The 23,412-nt window shown below is 33.9% G+C and overlaps 3 protein-coding genes across 4 annotated transcripts; 1 reads left to right on the plus strand and 2 right to left on the minus strand.

Moving 5' to 3' along the window:
* Positions 1-800: 800 nt before the first annotated feature.
* Positions 801-5,969, minus strand: LOC107011021 (3-dehydroquinate synthase, chloroplastic). Its single transcript, XM_015210334.2, has 8 exons — positions 5,457-5,969; positions 3,324-3,474; positions 3,067-3,234; positions 2,701-2,927; positions 2,131-2,254; positions 1,657-1,719; positions 1,354-1,497; positions 801-1,271 (listed from the first exon to the last, which is right to left on the minus strand). Exons 1-8 carry the CDS (start codon positions 5,774-5,776, stop codon positions 1,140-1,142), a joined length of 1,329 nt encoding a protein of 442 aa, XP_015065820.1. The 5' UTR covers positions 5,777-5,969; the 3' UTR covers positions 801-1,139.
* Positions 5,970-10,294: 4,325 nt separating this feature from the next.
* LOC107011020 (cell cycle checkpoint protein RAD17) lies at positions 10,295-17,308 on the plus strand. Of its 2 annotated transcripts, none has more exons than XM_015210331.2 (12): positions 10,295-10,815; positions 11,645-11,702; positions 12,056-12,135; positions 12,216-12,263; positions 12,986-13,039; positions 13,154-13,256; positions 13,363-13,670; positions 14,030-14,360; positions 15,320-15,445; positions 15,961-16,159; positions 16,245-16,305; positions 16,890-17,308. In XM_015210331.2, exons 1-12 carry the CDS (start codon positions 10,600-10,602, stop codon positions 17,103-17,105), a joined length of 1,800 nt encoding a protein of 599 aa, XP_015065817.1. In that variant the 5' UTR covers positions 10,295-10,599; the 3' UTR covers positions 17,106-17,308. The 2 variants fall into 2 exon arrangements, with proteins under 2 accessions (XP_015065817.1, XP_015065819.1); XM_015210333.2 differs by having other exon boundaries at positions 10,296-10,815; positions 11,645-11,692.
* Positions 17,309-18,315: 1,007 nt separating this feature from the next.
* On the minus strand, positions 18,316-21,736 carry LOC107011019 (nitrate regulatory gene2 protein). The gene is made up of 4 exons (XM_015210330.1): positions 20,648-21,736; positions 20,380-20,564; positions 20,069-20,292; positions 18,316-19,464 (listed from the first exon to the last, which is right to left on the minus strand). Exons 1-4 carry the CDS (start codon positions 21,363-21,365, stop codon positions 18,678-18,680), a joined length of 1,914 nt encoding a protein of 637 aa, XP_015065816.1. The 5' UTR covers positions 21,366-21,736; the 3' UTR covers positions 18,316-18,677.
* Positions 21,737-23,412: the final 1,676 nt, after the last annotated feature.

Below are 23,412 nucleotides of genomic sequence, written 5' to 3' on the forward strand. Positions count from 1 at the left end.
GTACTGCTACAAATTGGAGCTTAGTGGGTAGCATTTCAATGAAAGATGTGCACCTACCCTTTTCTTTTTCATTTTTTTTTCCTCACATGCCATTCTTCCATTGAAAATCGAAAATTAAGTAATATTATATATTTTAAAAGTTTAAACTATAAAATGACAGAGCTTTAAATACGAGTGTGACCACCGCAATAATATACAAATTTGATACTACAAGTTTTATCGTTTTTTGTTAGGTACAAACTATATTAGAATGAAAATTTGGTGCAACAACTACATCCATGTTCTCGTGGATTTGTTTGCTTAATTTAGTGGCTAAATTCCAGCTGTTTAAAGTGGGGGTACATAATGGTTCACAAGAATTCCCAACATAGAGTTATTAATTGAAAGGAATATTAATAGTAGTTATCTAAACTCACTTTCTTGGTAAACAATTAGTTTTCACGAAGGAATATTAATAGTAGTTATCTTAACTCTCACTTTGTTGGTGAACGTTTAATTTTTTAGTGGTAATCTCTCTTCCATATCCCCTTCCCCTCACAATTTTTTTTATCTTCCATATCCCCTTCCCCTCACAATTTTTTTTTAATAAAAAAGTTAAGTCAATCGAAGTGGCCAAGTAGCAAATTCCTGCACAAACAATTTTATTTCCATGTGTCCAGCTGACTGACCCCCTTTCCTCTATAAATAGCTGTGTTAGCTGTATGAGCAATAAGTAAACATTTTTGACCAAACATACAAGTACATGTGGTTTTATCACATTTGGGGAATAAACAGTTATAGAAGATGCATCAACAAGTATATTAGTTGAAGAGACAACTCATCCATTATGAATATTATTAGCAGATGATGGGGCTCCACTGTTAGGCTACAAGTATAAAGAAGATTTGACAGCGGAAAAATACACACAGAAATGCTGTATACAAATATTTGAAAGCTCAAGAAAATATTACACTAACCAAAGGGTAAGAACTAGCAAAAAGGCATCTTGTATTTCACAGAGGGCATAAGCATACCTCCAAGCGCTAACAGAGCTGCCTACAACCTTGACCAACCTTTTCAGAATAGGACTAAGGGTTTTAGCAGATCATAAAACTTGTATTTTTGTCGAACAATTGCTTCTATGTAACAACCCCAATTGCTTAAGATTTGGAAAATGCACGGAGTGTTTCATCGAGGGCCTTCTGGTCATAATCACCGGTAAAAACACAGTTACCAAGTGAACCTTTTAGAAGGATAAGTCTTAGTTTCCCATCTGCCACTTTTTTATCAACCTGACACCCAAAAACAACACAATCAATGATTAAAACAATGACTTCTAGCTATTAGGAGCTTAAAAAAACTATTGACTCTTACAGCCATGATAGACTTGAACATCTCCACAGTCATAGTTTCAGGAGGTGAAGTCGGCAGCTTTGCCTGTTGTAAGATCTTCTGCACCCGCTGTACCAGTGAGTCATCAATCCAACCAAGACGGTGTGACATGTCAACAGCCATGACCTGAAAAAAAATTATACCTAGTTTATGCATCACGTATACAAATATGAATTTATCCTCTTCATTTTCTCATGTTTTCTTCTTTCACGTTTCTCTGAAGAACTGTCCAGTAGGGGGGAGAGAACACTTGGATAGGAGGTGATGAAAGTATGAAACCTATACCGTGCCAGCAGCAACTGCTTCTCCATGAAGCCACTGCCCATAGCCAACGCCAGTTTCAACTGCCTGCAAATAATAGCTATTCTAGTGAGAGGACATTCTCTCAGAAATGACCTTAACAAGGCTATGTAACAGTCAATATTTTCTTAAGATGCAATTTGACTGTCACACCATCAAAAAAGCATTCTTTTTCAGACAAGGAAGTAGAGACTTCCAGACAAGCATCAAATCCCTTGAGAATTTTAAGATAAAGAGAAATAGAACAACAATAGAAACTTATGAACTTCGCATAAAGCTGTAGTGACAATCTAGTTTCCCTGACCTACGACAGTTTTTATTTTTTTGAAACTGGTAACTTCTTAACTACTACAGTCTTACAGGCAAACAAACTATTAAATGATGAGACAGCATGAGATGGTCATCGAGCTCATGTAAAATATCAGCAACAGGAATGCACAACAACTGTTTAACGCTTACATGACCAAAGGTATGACCCAAGTTCAAAGTTGCCCTCACTCCGCTTTCCTTCTCATCTTGAGAAACAACATCTGCTTTGTTTTCACAGGAACGCTTGATAGCATAGGTAAATGCAGTGGGGTCCCTGGAAAAGGATAACCACTTTCAGTAACATGTGAAATCACATCAGATAGCCAGGAAACATTAATCTTAGCAAGTATGAAAGCTTCAGGTTATGATACGAGTTCGAGTCATACAAACATTGCTATATATACCTGTGATACCAGCTTGATCTTTAGAATGACAGTTACAACTTATCCATAAAAGGTTATGATACTTCAAATTGAAGCCCAATATAAAGGTCAAAAGACTTGACAAACTCCTAAAAATGGGTGGGGGTGCGGAGGACACATAACTCCTCCACTTGGATACCTTATTTCTCATCAAGATATTCTTACATTCTTAATGGGTCATATAAGATTGTAGAAAAATTGAATTTTGTGCCTATGTAAGTCTCTTTCTAGAGATGGAAGCTGGACAAACTAAAAGTTGGCAATTCAACTACTCAATGACATACAAATGATTGTTTACCTTGCTAATAATAATGGCATATTCTGTTCTTGCCACTCGAAAAACTCAGCATCTCTAATGAGTCCATATTTTATCACTTCTGCGAGGCCAGATGCTAATTCTCTATTTGGTAAAGTATTCAGGGTATCCGTGTCTATAAGCACACATTGTGGCTGGTAGAATGCTCCAATCATATTTTTACCAAGTGGATGGTTTATTCCAGTTTTGCCTCCAACAGAAGAATCTACCTAAAAACAGTTGGCCAAAGAACATGATACAAAAGTTAGTATCACTAAATATAAGAATCTATACTCATCAAACTAGATAAGATAATGTACATTTCAAGTCACATGTAATTTATTATAGAAAGGAGAAAACTCATAGAACCTGTGCCATAACAGTGGTGGGGATCTGAATAAAATTAACTCCACGAAGGTAGGAAGCGGCGGCATATCCACACATGTCACCTATAACTCCACCACCGAGAGCGACAAATGTACAACGACGATCCAGCCTTGATTCGATGGCTTTATCAAAGACTTTCATAAGAGTTTCCTGAAATAGCATATTGACAACGTCACATAAACCTTAAAGATGAAATATTTCTCTTGAAACTCATATTCGTAAAACCCGAAGCTGCTTACCATGTTTTTAAATTGCTCACCATCTGGCAAAATGACACTTTCTACGGTAACATTAGGGTTTCCATCTGTCAAAGCGCTTATAGTTTTATCAAGATATAGAGGGGCAACTGTAGTGTTAGTAACGACAAGGACTCTCTTCCCATGAATATGTCTGCATATAAGACGGCAGGAAATTAAACATGGAAATTCACAAGAAGTCACAAACGAATATAAAGACAAACAGACACACACACAAAATAAAATAAGTTAACATAAAACTGGAAACAACTCCAAGTTATGCCAAAAATGTTATCATGATAGATCAAATTTGTTTCTTAACAAGTAAAAACAACCAACCAACAAGAAAATGAAACCAAGACCCTAAGATGTTAATATTTCTTTCTGAAACCTTATAGTTCAATATCCACATAAATCAGCAAATGCAACAATAACCATGAAGAGAAATATCTTGTATCAGTGCTGACCAACCCGGACGAGCACAATCAAAAATTACTTGGTCCTCCCAACTAGCTTGGCCCTCTTTCACAGGAAAGTGGGGCTCACCATGACTGGCAACAGTAAACATTCGTACCTCATTGTCTTTTTATTTTGTTGTTTTCTGTGTCCATTTATACTTGGTCATTTTTTGCTACAGAAAACAAAACCTATTGATGTAAAGACATCCTAGGATATACTGTTTGGATGTCACTAAGTTGATTTGAATACATCTCATCTTGCAAAGTGGCAGATTAACTAATTGTGACTCACTTTCAAACTGTACCAGCTTGAAATGGACTATGTTTTCATGAAGATCATTGATACAAATAGAGGTGGTTTCTGGAGATATTGTTAATGTTTATTCATACGCGCCTTCACCGACTAATCTTTATATGCATCATAAAAATAACACTTCTTTGAGCACACTCTGTTACCCGCTTTAACAAACAAAGAAGACTATTAATAAGTCAATCCAAACCCATCATTTATAACTTCCTTTTTTATAGGTAACCCATCCTTTATGACTAGCATCCAATGTGAACTTCACCAATCTCTGCTCACGTTTTGTAACATACTTGCACAGTGTGATGAAAGGTTTACAGGAAAAATATTGATGAGTTTGATAACACTATCAGTATATTGTGAAAATACATCTAATTTGATCACTCTATAAAGACGTAGCTAAAATTCCACTGGAACCAAACTATAGGAACAGAAAATGAAGAAACTTTAGGTGGTACTGAACTCATTGCCCAACGAGTACGCCCTTCTCTCCCTGCTTTATTTGTAAGCTGGTGTGGCATGTGCCAGGAAGTACGAAAAGGAAAGTAATCAGTTGCTGTCACACTGTAAAGTGGCCTCACAGTTTTGAGCGGTAATTCTCTTTGTTCGACATCAATGAAGTGCATTCGTAGACAGTGTAGGAGGCTACGGCAAGTAGGAGGACTAGGATTTTGGGGAAAGCATAATGGAACACTAGTCCACTATGCCTTTTGTTTATATGAAATGAAATGAATGGGAAGATGTTTCGAAGCAACAAGAGAAAGCTTAAATAACACTGTTTCTATAATTTATACTTTAGTGTGAAGAAATTATTTTTGTATAGATCAACAAATGAAAGGATATTTCACTTATCAAAAAATAGAAAGTCCAACACACTCAACCACTACCACCAAACGAGAACTTCCCTCTATACAGCCTATGAAAACTGAAAGATATTGACAATGATGAGCTAACACCTAAAAGCATAAGACATGGGGCATATAACGAAACATTTGAATTGAGGCAGACATATAAGTCTACCCTCTAAACTGCCTAGGATATCACCAGAATGATAATTGAGAATGTCATATAAACATGTCATTTTGCCTTTAGAAACAATCAACTAATCTATCCCGCACTCTATTCCAGTTCGCTGGGTATATTATGCTAAGAGTTCTTCTTTCCCCACACGGGCTTTTCAGGGAAAGACTTCCAAGTTCCTAATTTCACTTAACATCATCCAGTATTCCATTAGAAGTAGCTCTATTCTCTCTGTCAGTCAAACTAATACTAAAGAACGCAAAAGTTTTCCTTTCATTATTACAAACAAACACATGTGAATATAATCTAAGCAATTTGATGAAATTCAAGCAGTAGATAGCACAAGTAAGTCACCTTTGTAGGAGGTCAGGTTGATCAAGAAGTCCAGCCCCAATATAAATCGGGTAGCTCCGAGTACCCAGATCCACTTCAACAACTGTAGGAGCCTGTGAACTCGCTTTACTGGACGACTGATCCATCACCTTCGTGGCAGAAGTTGCCAACACCTTCAATCGGGTGGTGGTTTTCGACTTCAGCCCACACCTGGAAGAAGGTGAAGAGACAGGAGCAGGGAAACGAACGTGTATGTCACGTGGAATTGCTCTGGATTGGTGGAGTTGGTGGGCCGAATTGGTGAAAGATAAAGCCTGTTTTGGGCAGAAAGACGACGCCATGAAAGTTGGTGTGGCGGAGGGAAGGAGAAAAATTGTGGCGTCGACGATTTGTGGATGGCTGGTTAGGTGGTTATGGGACTTTCATTTCATAGTGTTATAATAAGATTAAAAAAATTTATTGTTTAGGTGGGAATAGCGATGGAGGGCGTGGTAGGTGGAAATTTGGAAAATGCTTTTTCTGGTACAAGTTTTTTTAATTTTGACTGTAATACAAAAGTGCACAAATTGTCCTTTAATAACTACGGGGAAACGGTGGATTTATCTTAATTATGTGAAATAGATATGTTTTTATTATAAAATAATTCACATGTATTCTTATATAAGTGGTTCATGACAAATTTTAAATCTCTGTAAACTATCAAATCCTAACTATAGAACTCGAGTTAAGAGTTACAAATTATTTAAAGTATAGCCATTGACATATTTCTCTAATTACAGATCAAGAAGGGTTACAAATTATTTGAAGTTTAGCCATTCTCATATTTTTCTTATCACAATCAAGAAGATGTCATAGTTTATTTAGAAGCAACTACCTAATGCTATATTGACTAATATAAGTTTTTACGTTGTTAAACTTTTTTGCATCGTTAAATTTAATTGATATATTATATTACCATGTAGATTTTTATGTTTGATAAATTTGATATGGTAATTTAAGATTAAATAACAACGTGCTAGTGTTGATTTAGTTGACATAAAATCATAAAACTTAGACATAATACATAAATATGATCTTTAATTTGGCATTCACAAGCTCTAACTTTGAATATACACTAATAGGCAGCACTTGAACTATAATAAAATTAAAAGAATAGACACATCTGTCTTATATATAGCATGATACAAAATTATCACGTAGGATCAATGTGTTCATTTGCTCAAGTTTATACAAGTTAAAATGTTTATTTGTGCAAATCAAATATTACGGTCATAATTATCAATTGACATCAAATTAAGAATCATATTTACGTATTAATTATTATTATGCATAAAATTTATTTACACTATTTGAGTACAACCAGCTTATACTACTATTGAAATTTTTTACTATGAATGAGGTATACCAACTCACATTTGTATGAGGGTATTTTTTTTATTAATTTTAATGTGATATATCGGACCTACACAATGTCAATTCAACTTTTCCTTAATCATTTTTTTCTCTTTCCTCACTTTTCTCTTTCATTATTGTTTGATTTTCAATCATAGTATCTATTTTGAAATCAATTTTATTACTATCTCATTTTCACTTTGCTTATCATAAAAATAAAATTTTCTTTTCTCTTATATATTTTATCAAATAAAAAATAAAATTTATTTTAAATGTTATTTCATCACTAAATAAATGCATAAAATATCAATATTCAAACATAATATTTTAAAACATAAATAATAAAACTAATTTAATAAAATAAGCCTCTAATAAAAGGCAAGTGAATTTATATATAAAATAAATAGTGGAACACATACTATTAAATTATATATTATTGGCATAAAAATTATTATTATTATTATTATTATTATTATTATTATTTGATCATAAATTCAAAATATATATTTTTAGTTACAATTTATGGAGTTGACATTAAAGATGAAGTTGTGTTGGTTATATATTTTGTAATGAATATTTAAAATGTTCCTTTTTTAAAGTACTTAGATACAATTTTATAAGTGAACAATGGATTTCAAAATAGATTATTAGATGTTCAAGTTTTTTAATATAACTTTAAATATAATAATAAATTATATTTCAAATTTTAATGATCAAACATTGATTTTAAAAATAAACTAAAATATTATTACGAAAAATGATAATTTTTTTATGTTGGAATGGATCCTAAAACTAGAAGTTGAGAAACATACGAGATATAAAGATGATTTAATTTAAAATACGATAAATGAAAAAAAAGAAGGATTTTCGTAGAAAATTTTAATAATAATAATAATAGTAGTAGTAGTAACAATCATATTTTATATGCCAACAATATACAATTTATTAATATGTGTTCCACTATTTAATTTATATATAAATTTACTTGCACTTTATTAGAGGTTTATTTTATCAAATTAGTCTTATTAGTTAGGTTTTAAAATATTAAATTTGAATCTTAATATTTTATTCATTTATTTAGTGATAAAATAATATTAAAAAATAATATATTTTTTTTATTGAAAAAATATGTAAGAGAATTTATTTTTTTTATTGTAAGCAAAAATAAAAATGAGGTAGTAATAAAATTAGTTTCAAAATCGATACTAGTAAGAAGATAGAAAATGAAACAAAACATGAAAGAGATGTAGTGTGAACCCCAAATGCATATTTATTTAATATTTTATTAATATATTTAATAGAATATAGCGTGAATCCCGTATTTTCTTTTTAACTTCTCAATCAAAATTTATATTCTCACTCCTTTGGTTTTTTTAGCAAATTTAAAGGACAAATTGGGCCCACAATTTCATGTGTTAAAATGTGAGTGAAATCTGTTACAATTATTGTTGATTGTACCTCGCTCTAAATAAAAAATTTCACAACTATTAGATTGGTTTGTTTAGGAAAATGTATAATTGCACACAATTGGAACAACATGAACTATTGTGTCATTGGCATAGCTTATACAATGTTATAGAATTATTCGTGAGAATACCAAAGGAGAAAAGGAATATTTATGATTTATAAGCATGAAAATATAGTTGCAAACGATATCGATCAACAAATGACACATTAATAATGTTGATTCGTCTTCTCGGTCATATAATCGAGAATGTAATTCAACGTGAGGAAATTATCCATATTACGTGGGAGGATTGTATTAAAGACCAGTAAACTACGAATTGTGTTCAGTTTATTTTTATTGAATTAAAGTTTGATCAATTAAAATTAGATGAAACAATTACTCAAAGGGAGAACAAACCTTTGTAATAATCTATTATGCGATCTTATAAATTTTTGTTTATTCGGTAAGATCGAATAATCAATTTCGGCTATTTTAATAGTTTATAACTTCTGAGATTTTTATGTTTATGAGAATATAAAATAAGAAAGTTCTATATGACATGTCCAAAATAAAATTTTTAATTTCATCTCGTAATTTCATATTATGATATCATATCATGATTTTATATCGCATGAACAAAAATTCTTTTTTTCTTTTTCTATAAGGAGTACCTATTACTTCTGAGGGATAAATAGAGTCCGAAACCAAAATGTTAACTTTTTTTTTTCAAAAGATCAAAATGACACATAAAAAGAAAAATAAATTAACCAAAAGAGAAATCGCTTCATGGGGAGTGATTTTCTTCTCACAATTCCGTCGTTAAAAAAACATAAATCGCTATCTTTGAAGTGATTTTCTAAAAAAAAAAAACAGCAATTTTGTTAAGAATTTTTTTTTAAAAAAAACGCTGAATTAGATAAATCAGAAATTTCTCTTTTTATGGTTTTAATCTTGCCACTTTTGAACTTTCTTTTAGATTCAATATTCTTTTATTATTATTATTTATAATATAAAATTCAATTTACCTCGTGCTTCAACAATTTTATTGAACATAATGTCCTTGTTAATCAATTCTATATTATTAATAATTAACAATAGGAATAAAAATTAATAGCACATTAAGAATAGACAACGCTGCCCCTGCAGCGATTTAAGGAAACTAAAATCGCTGCCACAAATCTTTAATTAAAAAAAACGATCTTTAATTAAAAAAAAAGTTTTTGGACAAAATCGCTTTGAGGGCATTGATTTTAGTCATTGTGCAAGAGAAAAATCACTTCGTCAGAAGGGATTTTGCCCCTTTGATTTTATAAAAAATTAATATATCATTTTGAAAATTTTGATAATTTTTTTTACCTTTTTGGCTCCGAACTCGGGATGAATACATGAGGGTTGATGTATTTAATTTTTTGATAAATTTAAGTCTTGCATTTTGTATCCTAATGTATAGTATTAGTATATTATCTTTTGCAATTTATATCATAATTTATTATCTTTAATAATTTGCACTATAGTTTCTTTATTTACTTGCAAACACATAATTTGCAATTTATTAAATTGAAAATCAGGCTATACTTCTTTTATAATTATCATTGTTTTAGAAAAATCAAACAATTCTTTGACCATCGAGAAACGGCAAAAATGACCACTTATAATAGAGATAGGTTCAAAATACTAGTCTACCGAAGATACATTTGATTAATTCTTAACTTTCACAAATTATCTAGACTTAAGTCTTAATGAATTGAGATGTCTAAATATGCATATTATAAAATATTAAAATTAAAGTATTAAGTTGCTAGATTAAATTTACATATTTGTTTGTGTATTATGTTTTAAATAATAATAGTATAGTTTACTGCATATTTGACAAAAATAAAAGAATGCTCAGTTTTCACTTTTCACAAACTTAAAAGGACGAAAAATGGTACTCACCTTATTTTTAACGGACTAATCCGCAGTTAGCCTCAAACATAAAAGACCATTGTTATTTTCTCCCAAATGCTCCTTTAGTTTTCTTTAAATAAAATTTTTTATTTTTTTTTGCTCTGCCAGACAAAAAAACGCGGGCATCAGCTTCTCCCTTACGCTTGCGGGTTTTGCTCTGAAAAACACCCGCCGTTTTTGGCTTTCGAAAACAAGTATTTCTACTGGAGAAGTTGCCCATCTGCTGTCTGCAGTTATGTATTTGGCTTAGTTTTATCTAGGGTTCAATAATCTCAGTCTCGTATCATCCTCACCTTAATCGTGCAAATTCTCTGATTTTGAAACTCTTCAAAGTTCTTGGTATTTTGAAAAACAACATTGATAATCGTTCCCGTGGTAATGAAGAAAGTCAAGAGGAATGTCGCCATTGTAATTTCGTCGTCTGATGACGATGAAGACTTCTCAGTCAAGTCGAAATTCACCCACACGAAATCGAAATCGAAATCGAAATCGGTATCGGCGTCAGTTCCGAGGAGGAACCCTAAAAGGGCTAAAACGGCGATACTTTCGTTATCATGTCCACGCCCATCTAAAGAGGGTAGTGTTTTCGATGAGGTAATACATAGGACTCATTCGATTTAATTATAGTATTGTTTAGTAAATAGGGCTACTATTTCTCGCTGTGCTTTTCATTTGAGTGAACGTTAGTTGTATAAACGGGAAACCCTGTAGTAGATGTTAAGTAGTGGTAGTTGGTGAGGGTGCATCCATTGCTTGCGGTTTGATCTGTGCAGATATTAGTTGAAAATTACTTATGGATTCCCTCATAAGTTATGTTGGGTTTAATACTCGCAATAAAACAGTAGATTAGTTTTGTGAAACTATTCTTCCTATGTGGAGATTGTTTCGCCAAAAAGCGAACATTGTATTACTTATGCAATATTGTGTGCTGGAATATCTTTACTCATCAAGCCAATCAAATGGCCCCCCTTATCAAAATATATTAGCCTCAATCTATGGATGCTTAAGAAGGGCTCGACACCTAGTTCACATGAAGAGGAACAAACATAAATAGACTCAGCTGCTATGTTTAACAACCATAGAACAAACAACCCCCCCAAAAAAAAAATATCTTGTCTCACAGAAGTGAAAGAATGCATGTTAAGTAGAGAACATATAGGAGTAGATTACAAATATACCTTGAACCTATGCAAGATCAAATAAAAAACTCCTGGGCTTTACTGAATATATTTATTTAACAGTTTTATTTAGTAACCTTGGGTGATGTTTGCTTTATGGATTAAGTTCTCATGTCTCGACTAAACTGATTTTGTTGGTGGTTCATTAGCTATATATTCTGTTGTTTCTGGGATACTCACTGCACTGTACTTTTTGCCTTTGAGTAACTCAGAATTTTAATGGCATATGGTATAACTGATTGCAGATGAAACGGTTTTGTGAGGAGTTTGATGACGATTTCACGGGTATCAAGGTATCTGCTGGTATGCTAGTTTCAAAAGATTTGGTTTTAGTATTTATTTGTATTAATGTCAATAATGAACTGTTTTGGGGAGTCGGATATGGTTTTCACATGTTAAAATGTTGGAGCTGAACCATGACTCAAGTATCATTTAACTATGCAAGGTTTTTTGACTTCATGTTGATAATTCAGTTGGCAAATGCTTATTGGTCTGCATTTACAGTGATTTACCCTTCAACTCCTCCTGATTTTGTTTTGTTTTGATTGCCAGCCCTGTCTTCTCCATCAATGCATATGTTTTAACAGTCCTCCGAACCTCTTCTTCTTCAGTTAGTCATCATTCGCAAAATACTAAATTTTATGAAACTGAATCAGGTCGTCGAAGCAACAATGACATGTGGATCGACAAACATAAGCCTCATTTCCTGGAAGAGCTTGCAGTTCAAAAGAAGAAGGTAAAGAGCTGTATGTTTTTCTCATAAATTTTCTCAGATGTGAAGGTTTTAATGTTTGTTTCCTGTGCTTGATTTCGCAGGTCGAAGAAGTAAAAACATGGTTTGAAGAAAGGCTAAAAGCTGCAATGGTACATAATTAAGAGTGTTTTAAAAAGCCTTATCAGTTTCTTTATTTTCTTAGACTTCTAATATTCTGACAACACATGGTCATCAATTCCTGGTTCAATCAAGTGAATATCGCATATATACTTTCCTTTTCCCTAAAATCTTAAAGAAGTTCACTGTTTCTTATTCTTCGGCAGTGTTCTTAGAATTGTTTTTATGATATTGGAAATAATTTCTTATTGTTGCTTTACTTGGGAACCTTGTCTTGTAATGAAGTTTGGAGTGCTCAGAATAAAGTCTCTTTTTCTTGTTTCCCTGTTTGCAATGTGTTGCCTGGAGATCCATAGGGGTGTGGGATATAATTGGGATTTTACAACAACTTATGATCGCAGGTGTGTCTTGGTTACCATTCTTTGTTTTTGAGAAATCGGTAATAAATTTTTGTATCATAGTTTGCGCCGGCTTGATCCAAAAAAAGTTTGCACTTGTCCTGGTCATTGTTTAGATGTGTAAGTGGAAATGGTAATTAGTTATGGTGCTAAAAGGAAAAAGTTTGATCCAGGAAATTGTTGTATCATAGTAGTATTGGTGAACTCTCCTGGTCTGACATTTAGCATCTGTAATTTTGAGGGTTTGGTCTTTTCAGGTGCACTTGTTTTTACAGTGTTTTTGACATGACAAGTGTTTTCTGCAATGTTCAGACTTTACATGGTCGGAACTAAGATTTTTCCTCTGCTGGTTGCAGGATGGTCATAGTAATGTTCTTCTCGTTGCTGGACCTTCTGGTGTTGGAAAAACTGTATGTCACTGTTTTCCTTAACTATTCTGAATCAGGAGTGCCATGTTTGAAACTTGTCTTACTCCTTCAAGGACTGTAAAATTGCATGATCATTGGGTGCTTGTCATCTTCTAGGCAACTATTCATGCTATTGCTTCGAATCTTGGTGTCACAATATGGGAGTGGACCACACCTACTCCAACAGTTTGGCCAGAGCATTTGCATAATTCTAATTCAGGTACATATTCATGTGTTGGAAAACGGAGCTTCTTCAAGCTATCAAGTGCTCGTTCAGAAAAGTGGATTCATATTATCATTTCATATTTTTTTTAATGTTAATATAGGGTTAAAATACATGTCAAAACTAGATGAGTTTGAAGGTTTTGTTGAGAGGGTGAGAAAGTATGGATTGACTTCTCCAACGTTGAAGGGATCACAGGCTTCAGTCATACTCTTAGTTGATGATCTTCCTGTGGTAAATGTAAGAGCTGCGTATGGAAGGCTTCAGAGGTGTTTGACCCTTCTTGTGCAATTAGTCTGCATTCCAACAGCCATAGTGATCACAAACTATGACAAGGATGACTCTGCAGACTTTAGCACACGCTGCTGGGAAGAACTCCTTCTATCTCTTCATAGTGCTGGGGCTTATAAGGTTGCGTTCCTTGATAGACTTCCTTTGGATTTTTGAATTCTTTTCATTTGCTTATCTTGAATCAAATGTCAAACATCCCCTATGAGTATGAAAACATGATAAATTAGCTTCCTTGGCTAATTTTAAGCAATTTGACATGGAACATGCCAACACTATCCACGGCCTGCAGGCCAAAGGGTACAAAATAGTTCACTCTTGAAATCTGCAAATTGAGTTAGAGGATCTTTTCTTGTCTTTGACATTAAAACACCAGGGAAGTTTATCATTTTTCAAAGGCAGGGGAGGAGGCGGTTATCCAACATTAGATTCTAGGTTACTAGAGTATGCCAACTTTTTTTACTTGAGTTCATGATTTTCAGGTCAACTTCAACCCTGTCACTGTCAATTCAATCAAGAAAACACTTACAGCTATATGCAGAAAGGAGCAGCTTGAAGTTGGCGCTGATTCGATTGATCTAATAGCCAAAGCTAGTGGAGGTGATATCAGACAGGCAATTAATTCTCTGCAGTATCTCTGTCTTAAACCACATAGAAGGCCTATTCTATCGTCAAAAGAAAGACTGGATAATACTAGTTGTTTGGATGATGTGCTTTGTTTGCCATTTGGAAAAGATGAAACACTCTCTCTATTCCATGCATTAGGCAAATTTCTACACAACAAAAGAGAAAGTGTGCACACAATTGCATCAGGTACATCTGACTTAACTTCATTCTCAGGATACAGTGAGTTGCAAGTGCTTACAGAACTTAGTAACTGTGTGCTTCCACACCTCTTCTCTAGCCACAAATTACTCCATCTTTGCTAGGGATGGCAATGGGGTGGGGTAAATGCGGAGTGGGGCGGGTTTAAGGCTATGCGGGGCGGGACGGGTTGAAGTGGTTTTTATTTAAAACTAATGCAGGGCGGGGCGGGTTGCGGGTATATGTGATTTTATGTGAGTGTATACGTAATTTTAATTTTTTACATGTTGTAAGAGTGATAGAGCATTATTTATTAAGATAATTTCTTTAAAACTACTAAATATTCAAGACTATAATTGAAAATGGTTCACTAAAAATAATTTAGTTTCTTACATGTTTTCCAATTGACCTCTAAAAATAAAGTTTTAAGTCACTATCCCAATAAATTAATACAGCTTAATGAAAAAATGAATTTATTTTTAGTATCAAGTCATAGGGAATGCATATCTTAGCATGTACTTGAATGGTCTAATCTTGCAATCTTGGTTTCTAATTTATGAGTCACAATATGCAATAGTGTATCTTTGAAGAGTTTTTCAATTGCTAAATGTGGTTTCAGCACTTGTAGACACTACTCAAATAAAGTTGTTAAGCTGATTTCCTGAGATGTAATAATGAAACATTGTTTAAGAATGACTGATATGAGCATTGGTGATTGTCCAAGGAGTAGTCTCCCAAGTAATGGTAATTAGAAGAGTAGAAGATTAACATTTTCACCTTGTGTAAATTACTGCCATAGGTATGAACTTACACGTTATATGTGAGTTTTTTTTAATTACAAAGCTACAGCTCTTCTTTAACCATGTGGAGTAAGATATGAGAGTTCTCTACCAAGTGAATTGAAAGTGAATAATTGAGAAAACTGTCTTTGGCAAACCCTCTGATACAGACTCATTTTTTTTTTGTAGATAGAGACACATTCCTTCTGAAGGAAAAATTTGTCAGGTTTCCTCTTAAAATGGATGCTCCAGAAGTTATTCTTTGTCAAGCACATGGTCAAGCGACGACTCTTTCTGATTTTCTACATGAAAATGGTACTTTTTTTTTCTTAAGACGGACGGGCTTTCCAACTAATCTGGTCTGTTCTTTGCTTTTTGCATTTCTTTTGGAATGAACTTAAATGGTGGCAATGCTGGACTCCGGGCTACTTTTTTCTTTTTGTTTTTAATTCAAGAACCTAAATCTGCCATTCTGTGACATAATGCTATTTCCATATCATATTCGACCTGCTTTATTTGTGGGCTATAACAAACAAATTAGATTCACCACAGGTCCCAATAGCTTTAACTTCTGCCTTTGTGGTGAATTTCACCGGCAAACTAAATGTTGGCAGAGCTTGTTTTTTTAAATCTATTTTCCAGTTCCTTAGATTAGAGGAGAAATACTATTCTTTTGTTCAACTTGCATTCACTACCTAATGGATTGTGCATGAATGGGGTTATTCAGAGCCATCATATCTGCACATAGAAATGTAAAGTATGTTATTGTCTAACATTTATAGAATTTGTTGTTTGTCTTATTCAACTATTGATTTTCAATTTTGTTGCAGTTTTAGACTTTTTGAGTGAAGACGCAATAGATGATGCGTGGCTTGTGGCATCATATTTAAGCGATTCGGATTTTCTTCTGTCTTCACTTAGTGGACATCTATCTAGAGACTTTGGAGCTGAGAAAATCATTCAGTCAGCTGCTGCTTCAGTTGCTGCTAGAGGAGTATTATTTGGGAATGCTCATCCAGTGCCTTCCAGGTATAAAAACATTACCTGGTTCGTTATGTTTTGTTTATATAAAGTACCTAAAGATAATATATTGCAAATTCCTGTGAGAAATCAGGTGGCATGCTATTCGACGTCCCAAACTGTGGGAGGTTGAACAATCATCACGCCGCAATAAGGTAAGACTCTTCCTGTCCCGTTCTCTGCATTTTGGTCTTGATCTTGCTCACATAGCTTCTTATAACATGGATTTATCTGAATCAAGTCCTGAACATAATGTTTCTCACTAAAGTAGTTGCTGAGGAAGCACTAGTGCACTACCTATAATTTCCTAGTGATCCTTTAGTTGGTGGTGTAGGAGATTTAGTCCCCACATAAAACGCAACATTATTTTTTTGTAATGTTTTGGTTGCTATTTTGTTTACCTTGTAACTAATACATACTTATGCATGTGAGAACCTATATAACATTTTGTGGGATATAATGTAGAATAAGAATGTGGGTATTAGTAATACATGGATTAAGAACAATAAAATGACAAAAGTAATCCTCATATTAGTAAAACAGCCTCTTCTTTTTGTATAAAAATGTATACATATATTTTAAGCAATTCACTGTAATTGTATCAAACTAAACATGCTACATGACAATAATCCCTATATTGCTTAACTGCATTTTTTGTCTTTTTTAAAACCAAACGGCCTCATGTTGTCCACTGATTTTGGATTTTAATTTCATCCTAACTAAGTCGATGTGTTTGCAGCGTCAAATGTTTACTCAGAGGGGTGACTTGTATAATAGCCTAACCACATCAAATCAGATAGTTATGGCAACTGAGTTTAGGCCTTCCCTTAAATGGCTTGGATGCAGAGCATCTGAAAGTTTCCAAGCAGACAACATGGTTGAAGATGACTCGGATAGCACCTATTTGCACGAGAATAAGCTGGATTTGTCAGACGATGAGATAGAAGATTGGTAGTTTGAAGCAGTGTTTGAGTTTGTATCAATATATAGTCCATGTGGGCTCTTTTTTCACTTGTAAATTATGTATATTGGTGAAATTCTGTAAATTTTTTAGGGGAAACAATACAACTAGTTTATACTCATTGAAGTAGTTTTTTAATAGTGCAGGAATTTGTGATGAAAGACCTTTGTTTTATAATTTGAGGAATATTAAACAAACGGTTGCTAGTTTACTAACCTATCACTTTTCAGTAAAGTGAAGTGGAACTGGAAAACTATGTTAAGTTCTACTTTAGTAAGAGAAGAGATATGGACAAAAGTACTGTTTTGTCACTATCCCTGATGGCATTGAAGAATTGAATCTGAAATTTGTTTTGATAAATCTCACAAAGTTATATTCCATGAAAGGAAAAAAGTTTATCTCACCGATAGTATATTTGTTAGTTTTATCTTCTATTTATTTAATCAATAAAGTACTTTAACCAATCTCTAGTGTAAATTTCAAATAACCTCAAACTGAGAAACAAGCCAAAATGATAAATCTCATAAATTTGTTTTGTTTCGTGAACTTGTGTATTTACTGAAAGTTCAAAATACTTTCAGAAAAGATGCAAAAAGATGCGTCAGTCACGCATTCTAATTGGTGAGCTTTCAGTCACGCATCCTAATCGGTGAGCTTATTCTGGCTATAGCCCCTTCCCTGCTCTTAGTTTGCTTTAAAGGCACCATTCTCGCAAGTAAAAAAGAAAGATATGGTTAATCAAATAAATCACAGGTTGCTCACGATCTGAGTTCTTTCATTCGCTCCTCCAGGCTCGACTCCAATTTCTACGGGTTCAGCAGCAGCTTCTCAGCTTGAGGCTGTTCCTGTTCTTGATGCTTCAACAGTATATGAATCTGTCTTGGGCGGCTCGGTTCGACCGAGCCCATGGACGTGGTGTTTCGTCTCTAGTTGGATCGTTTCACTCCACATTTTTGTTTTGCAGTTAAACAAATATAATTATTTATTTATTCCTCATGAGAAGGTAAATTTTACTTGATAATAAATGAAAGCAATTACTTCTTTAAAGCCACCTGTCAACCTCACCTCACAAAAATAGGGGTATTTGTCAAACTACGCCCTGCCTAAGATGATGTATTGTAATCCCATGCTCCACACTGGTTTAGGACTTGAAAGTAACAAGAGAAACCATTGAGTACACGATTCAAAACAACAACACAGAACAACATATAAATGCAACTTTTGCAAAACTTTTTTTCCCAACATTTGATCCAAAAGGACAAATGGAAAACACTAGTAACTGTTTCCGAGCAAAGCTAAAGCATACTTTAAAAATCCTAACATCCTCTTAACGCCAAAAGCTACCAATCTATATCATCTAACTCCATCAGCCAGCCATACTTACACTATCGATGATTGCATAAACCTTAATCATCTCTTTCGCTCACTCTCAAGAAAATCTGCATTTCTAAGTTACCCAATAAATTATAGCACATACTGGGAAACCAGTAGGGGGAAATTCAAGAACACATATATACATTTTTCCTGCTGGCTGCATGGACCACAATAAAGCGTGCACTCTGTATCTCAAGGCAAAATCCTCTTCATTTCATGCACCTGATCAGTATTTTTGGCTTGATTATATACCGACTCAAATGCATGTGTCCATACATTGGCAAAACCTGTCACAGCCTGAAAGACATGTGGCAAACCCATCTGTAGATTGTTCAATGTCATCGCCCTTGTTACACTCACGGCTTTGTCATACTTGGCCTTCTCGTCCTCAGCTTTTGCTCTTATTGCATCCACCTTAGCTCGTTTGTCAGTCACAGGATTCTTGTTCCTTGTACTACTGCTAGAGGAATCAGGTATAGAATACGGGCCATACTTGGACTCTAGCGACCGAAGCTCAGAAGATTTCTTGTCAAGCTCTTTAAATGCCATCTCTGATTTCTTCTTTTGTTTGATCTCTTCTGATTGCTGCACCACAATGGCATGGATAACAGTTAGTAAACTGTTGATTCCTTCCGATGCTACTTTGTCTGGAGCATTATTGACTGCAAGATGCCACTCTTCACAAAGAGAGTAAACTGCATTGTCCTGGCTGGTCTTATGTACAGGGTTGTTGCCAAGCTGGAATAGGCTAAGACGGAGCCAGCCGGTTAGAGACTGAATATAATCCCGGTGAAATTTCACTAGGTTGCAAAAAGATAGGTGCCATTGTTCCAGTTCAAGCTCAAGTTGTAATGTTGATTGTCGATGAAGCTCAGAGGTAGGATAAGTTGATGGCACGGTATTGAGATACTTCAACTGCTGCACTATATGTGTTTGAACATGATGGCACTCATACATGCTTCTCCACATGTACATCAACCTGTAAACCACAAACAGTAAGGAGACAAAAGATAGAAGGAAAAGTTCAAATGATTCTTGCAATATTATCCTTTTTGCTGAAACTCGAGTTTCCCTTACTCACAAGACACTAGTTTGTACATTAATTAGTAGTGAAAGTTAATGATTGTCCCATGAGATATAAAGGAGCAACATTGAATTTCATTAACTTCATCCAGTATTCATTTTGCAACTGAATATAGTGGGCCTTTGTTTCTAGCTAAGTACTGGTCTTTAACTTCAATTTGACCCCACCAGAATAAAAGAGGGTGACCTTAATTTCAGTCAACACAACTGACCACTTTGAATAATTTCAGTCCCACTCTTAAAGAGAAGTTGGCCTTTTCACAGTTTTTAACAGAAGAGCAGACTGTTGTTGTATGCTGCTTTCGTATATTTTTAGGACATGAACCGAATCAGTTAAAGGAGTCAAAAGTTTCCAATTCTGTACGGAGAGCCATTCGTTACTTTTTACTACATATTGCTATAGCTGACTTTGACCCCTCAAAATTGTAAAAATACTGCACAGCCAAAACAATATTTTTTTCCCCAAGAGATGAACATAAAGGATGTTGAATAGAACTAACCCTTTGACTAGATCAACAAGCTGTGGATAGAGCTCTGACTCCCTTAATTTGATGATTTCAGCTGATGTAGTTTCAATAGCTTGTGCAGCAACCATCATTTGTGATTCCAACTTTTCTACTTCTTTCTTGGCTTTCTCTGTTTTCACATAATCAGCCCTCTTCATCTCTAGTTTTCTAGCATGACCTCCCCTTTTCTCATGCTCCAACTTTAATGCCTCAGCATGCTATAAATCATAATCAAATAATTCATAAGAAAAAAATATAGTAATTGAGTTGGGACAACAATATAATATATTAAAGTTCAATTTTACCTTGACCTCAAGATAGAGTTTTTTCTCCCAAGCATATAATCTTTCCACTGTGGAACAGTGGGAAGGTGCTTTGGCACCATTTACCCCATTGATGGATTTGTTCATTGGATCATCACAAAATCTTCCAATTCCATTCCATCTTGAACTCCCACCAAATGACCATGAAAAAGGACTCATCAACTTATCTACAGAATCCCAAAAGAACCAATTTTTATACTATATTTTTGGGTAAGCATGTTGTACCTTGTGCAGTTATATATATACATACCTGAAGATCTTTGTTCGGAAAAAGCACAATTGGGAACTTCCAAAAGCAATGAGAGTTGTGCACCAGCATCAGCAGCATTAAGAAAGTACTCATCGAGTTCTTTGATGATTTCCACCAAGTCTTTGCCTTTAGTAGAGACCACCACCGCAAGTTCACTTGTTGAGGTAGTTTCTTTAGAAAACTGGCTCACCGCCGACGGTGGAGCCGCCACGCTCGCCGCTCCTACCGTGGTGGTGACGGCAGCCTCCGATGTTATCGTTGTCTCGTCCCATTCCTCCTCCGTGACTGACCTCGAAGATGACGGAGGAGGCACAAATGGGTCCCAGAAATCCCAATTTGACGTCGCCGGAGGAGGAGGTGGAGGCGGCGGCGGAGGGGGTGGTGGAAGGGCGGAAGATGTAGTGGTGGAGGTTGTCCAGGATGTGGGACTCATCGGCGGTGGAGGAGGAGGTGGCGGAGGCGGCGGGTGAGGGGTGGTGAGTCGCCGTGGTGGCGAGGGTGGAAGTGGTGGAAGGTGGTGGTTTTGTGGGTGGAGATCGGTTTCTCCGGTAGCGAACTGAAGCAAAGCAGAACCAGTATTCCTCAATGAACGCAAGTACATAGAATGAGAAGCAGAAAAAGCTTGTCTTGATTTTACCAACTGTTTCATATATCTCTTTCGAGCTTTACATCTTGAAACCAATTCTTCTCTCTCTAATCTTGAATACCAACAACCCATTTTTTTGATCTAATTTCTCTCCTCTCTTCTCTTTTTTTTTAAAAAAAAAACACAACTCAAAATAGAGCAAACCAACCCTCACTTTAACCTTTTCTCCTTTCTTGAACTATCAACCATGTTCCATGTGTGTTGTACTCCAAAGACTGACACACCAATTTCAGACCAAAAAGAATTAAATAAAAAAAAAAGTAGTACTCTTCTTTTTGCTTACTCAGATAGATCAAAATTGAATCTTTACACCAGCTATCCCCAATTTGAGAACACCAACAAAATCACCATTTCAATGGGGGAATGTGTGAGAGAGAGAATGAGGGGAGGAACATAAATTTGGAATTGTACAGAGGCAATAGGTGTTGGACAGAGTGCCATTTTTTTTTTTAAATTTATAGTCCTAAAACAGAGCCAAAATGCCCTATTTGAGAGATGTTGTGTTATTTACCAAATTAGACATTACGTTGTCAAATGCATGAAATCTTGTTATGACCTGTGTTGAGGAAGTTAATGGGTAGTTTGGTAATATAAATAATTCAACGGACACGAGTCAATTATAAGGTAATAAATTGAGTTTAAATTCCGGAGTGGAGGGGGCGAGGGGGTTGGGTCATGACTCATGAATGGGATGAAAATGCATCGGTTACGAGGTCATTCTGGCTAAGGATTAACAACCCATATTAATCTTATTCTCTCCTTCTCTTTATTTTTACTTTCACACATCTATTAAAGGAAAAATATTTAATTAATATTGACTATTTTATTATATTATTTTTATGTAATATTAAATTTTGAAAAATAATAATTAATATTAGGAATAAAATTATTTTTAAAAAGTATATTTAAAACAATAAATAAAAATAAATTCCTTTTTTAAACTAGTGGACAAGTATTTAGTTATTTATCCCCTTCGTCTGAAAAGGGAAAAAGAAAATAAGTAAGATTTACCTCACTAATATTTTTTCCAGTTTTCTACATTTTTTCTTCTTTACATTTACTTCACTGTTTTTTTCTCTCAGTTTTGGACATTTTCGAAAGAGCTTGAACCTTTTAGAAGAGAGACTAGAAATTGTACTACTTAATCATACTTTGATAGAATTTTAACATATATGCAAAATTTGAAATAAAGCTATTAAATTTAAATGAATCAGTGTAGTACTAGAATTTTATTTAAAAAAATCATTATTTTGAAGTGCCTATAAGTATCATAAGTATCATATTGGTAAAAAAAAACAATAAGAAATATCAGATTGTAAAAATTACTCTATTTGTCTTATATAAGTTATCTACTTTATCAAATTTAGAAAGTGTTAATTATTTTTTATATTATTATTGTAATTAATTCTTTTTTTAAATATTTTTATTTATAAAAATTAAAAAAAAACTTTTTTAAAAATGAATTAGTAAAGTTATTTTTTGACTTATTAAACACTTCAAAATGAAAGTGATCAAGGAAGGAAGTGTATTTAAGTGTATACCAGTGTACTATATTATTTCTAATAATTTTATTCTTTCTATTGAAAACATGCAACTCTTGAACATCTCAATAAAATTAATTCACCTTAATTGTCGCAAGAATTAATTAGAGAAAAGACAAAAATAAATTAATTGAGATAACTTATTCACATATACTGTTCACGAAAAATTCGAATCAGATTTGATAATTATAAATAAATTAATACATAATTTTATAAATATGAAAATTGTGAATAAAACATTTTCCTTCTTTTGCCGTTCAGCAGGATAAGAGGTGGTTTGCATGAGAGAATGCGGTGAGAGGATTTAATTGACATTTTTGCCCTCACAAAATTCATTTACAAACTATTCCACTCTCTAATCATAGTTATTTATTATTTGACTTTTTCGCATATAAATTAGAAGGGATAATTCTATATTTTCTTATTCAACAATATTTGTTCACATTTTATAATGTGAGCCGGTCCATATGGACTTACTCTGACCCAAAACTTATCGTATCAATTCAGTTTACAAATTATCTTTTAGTAAATTTCAAATCTTAATTAAGGAAAATACTACTTATTTAATTTTTCTTTAT

The sequence above is a fragment of the Solanum pennellii genome, chromosome 2, assembly GCF_001406875.1.
Source record: "Solanum pennellii chromosome 2, SPENNV200".
NCBI classification, from domain to species: domain Eukaryota; kingdom Viridiplantae; phylum Streptophyta; class Magnoliopsida; order Solanales; family Solanaceae; genus Solanum; species Solanum pennellii.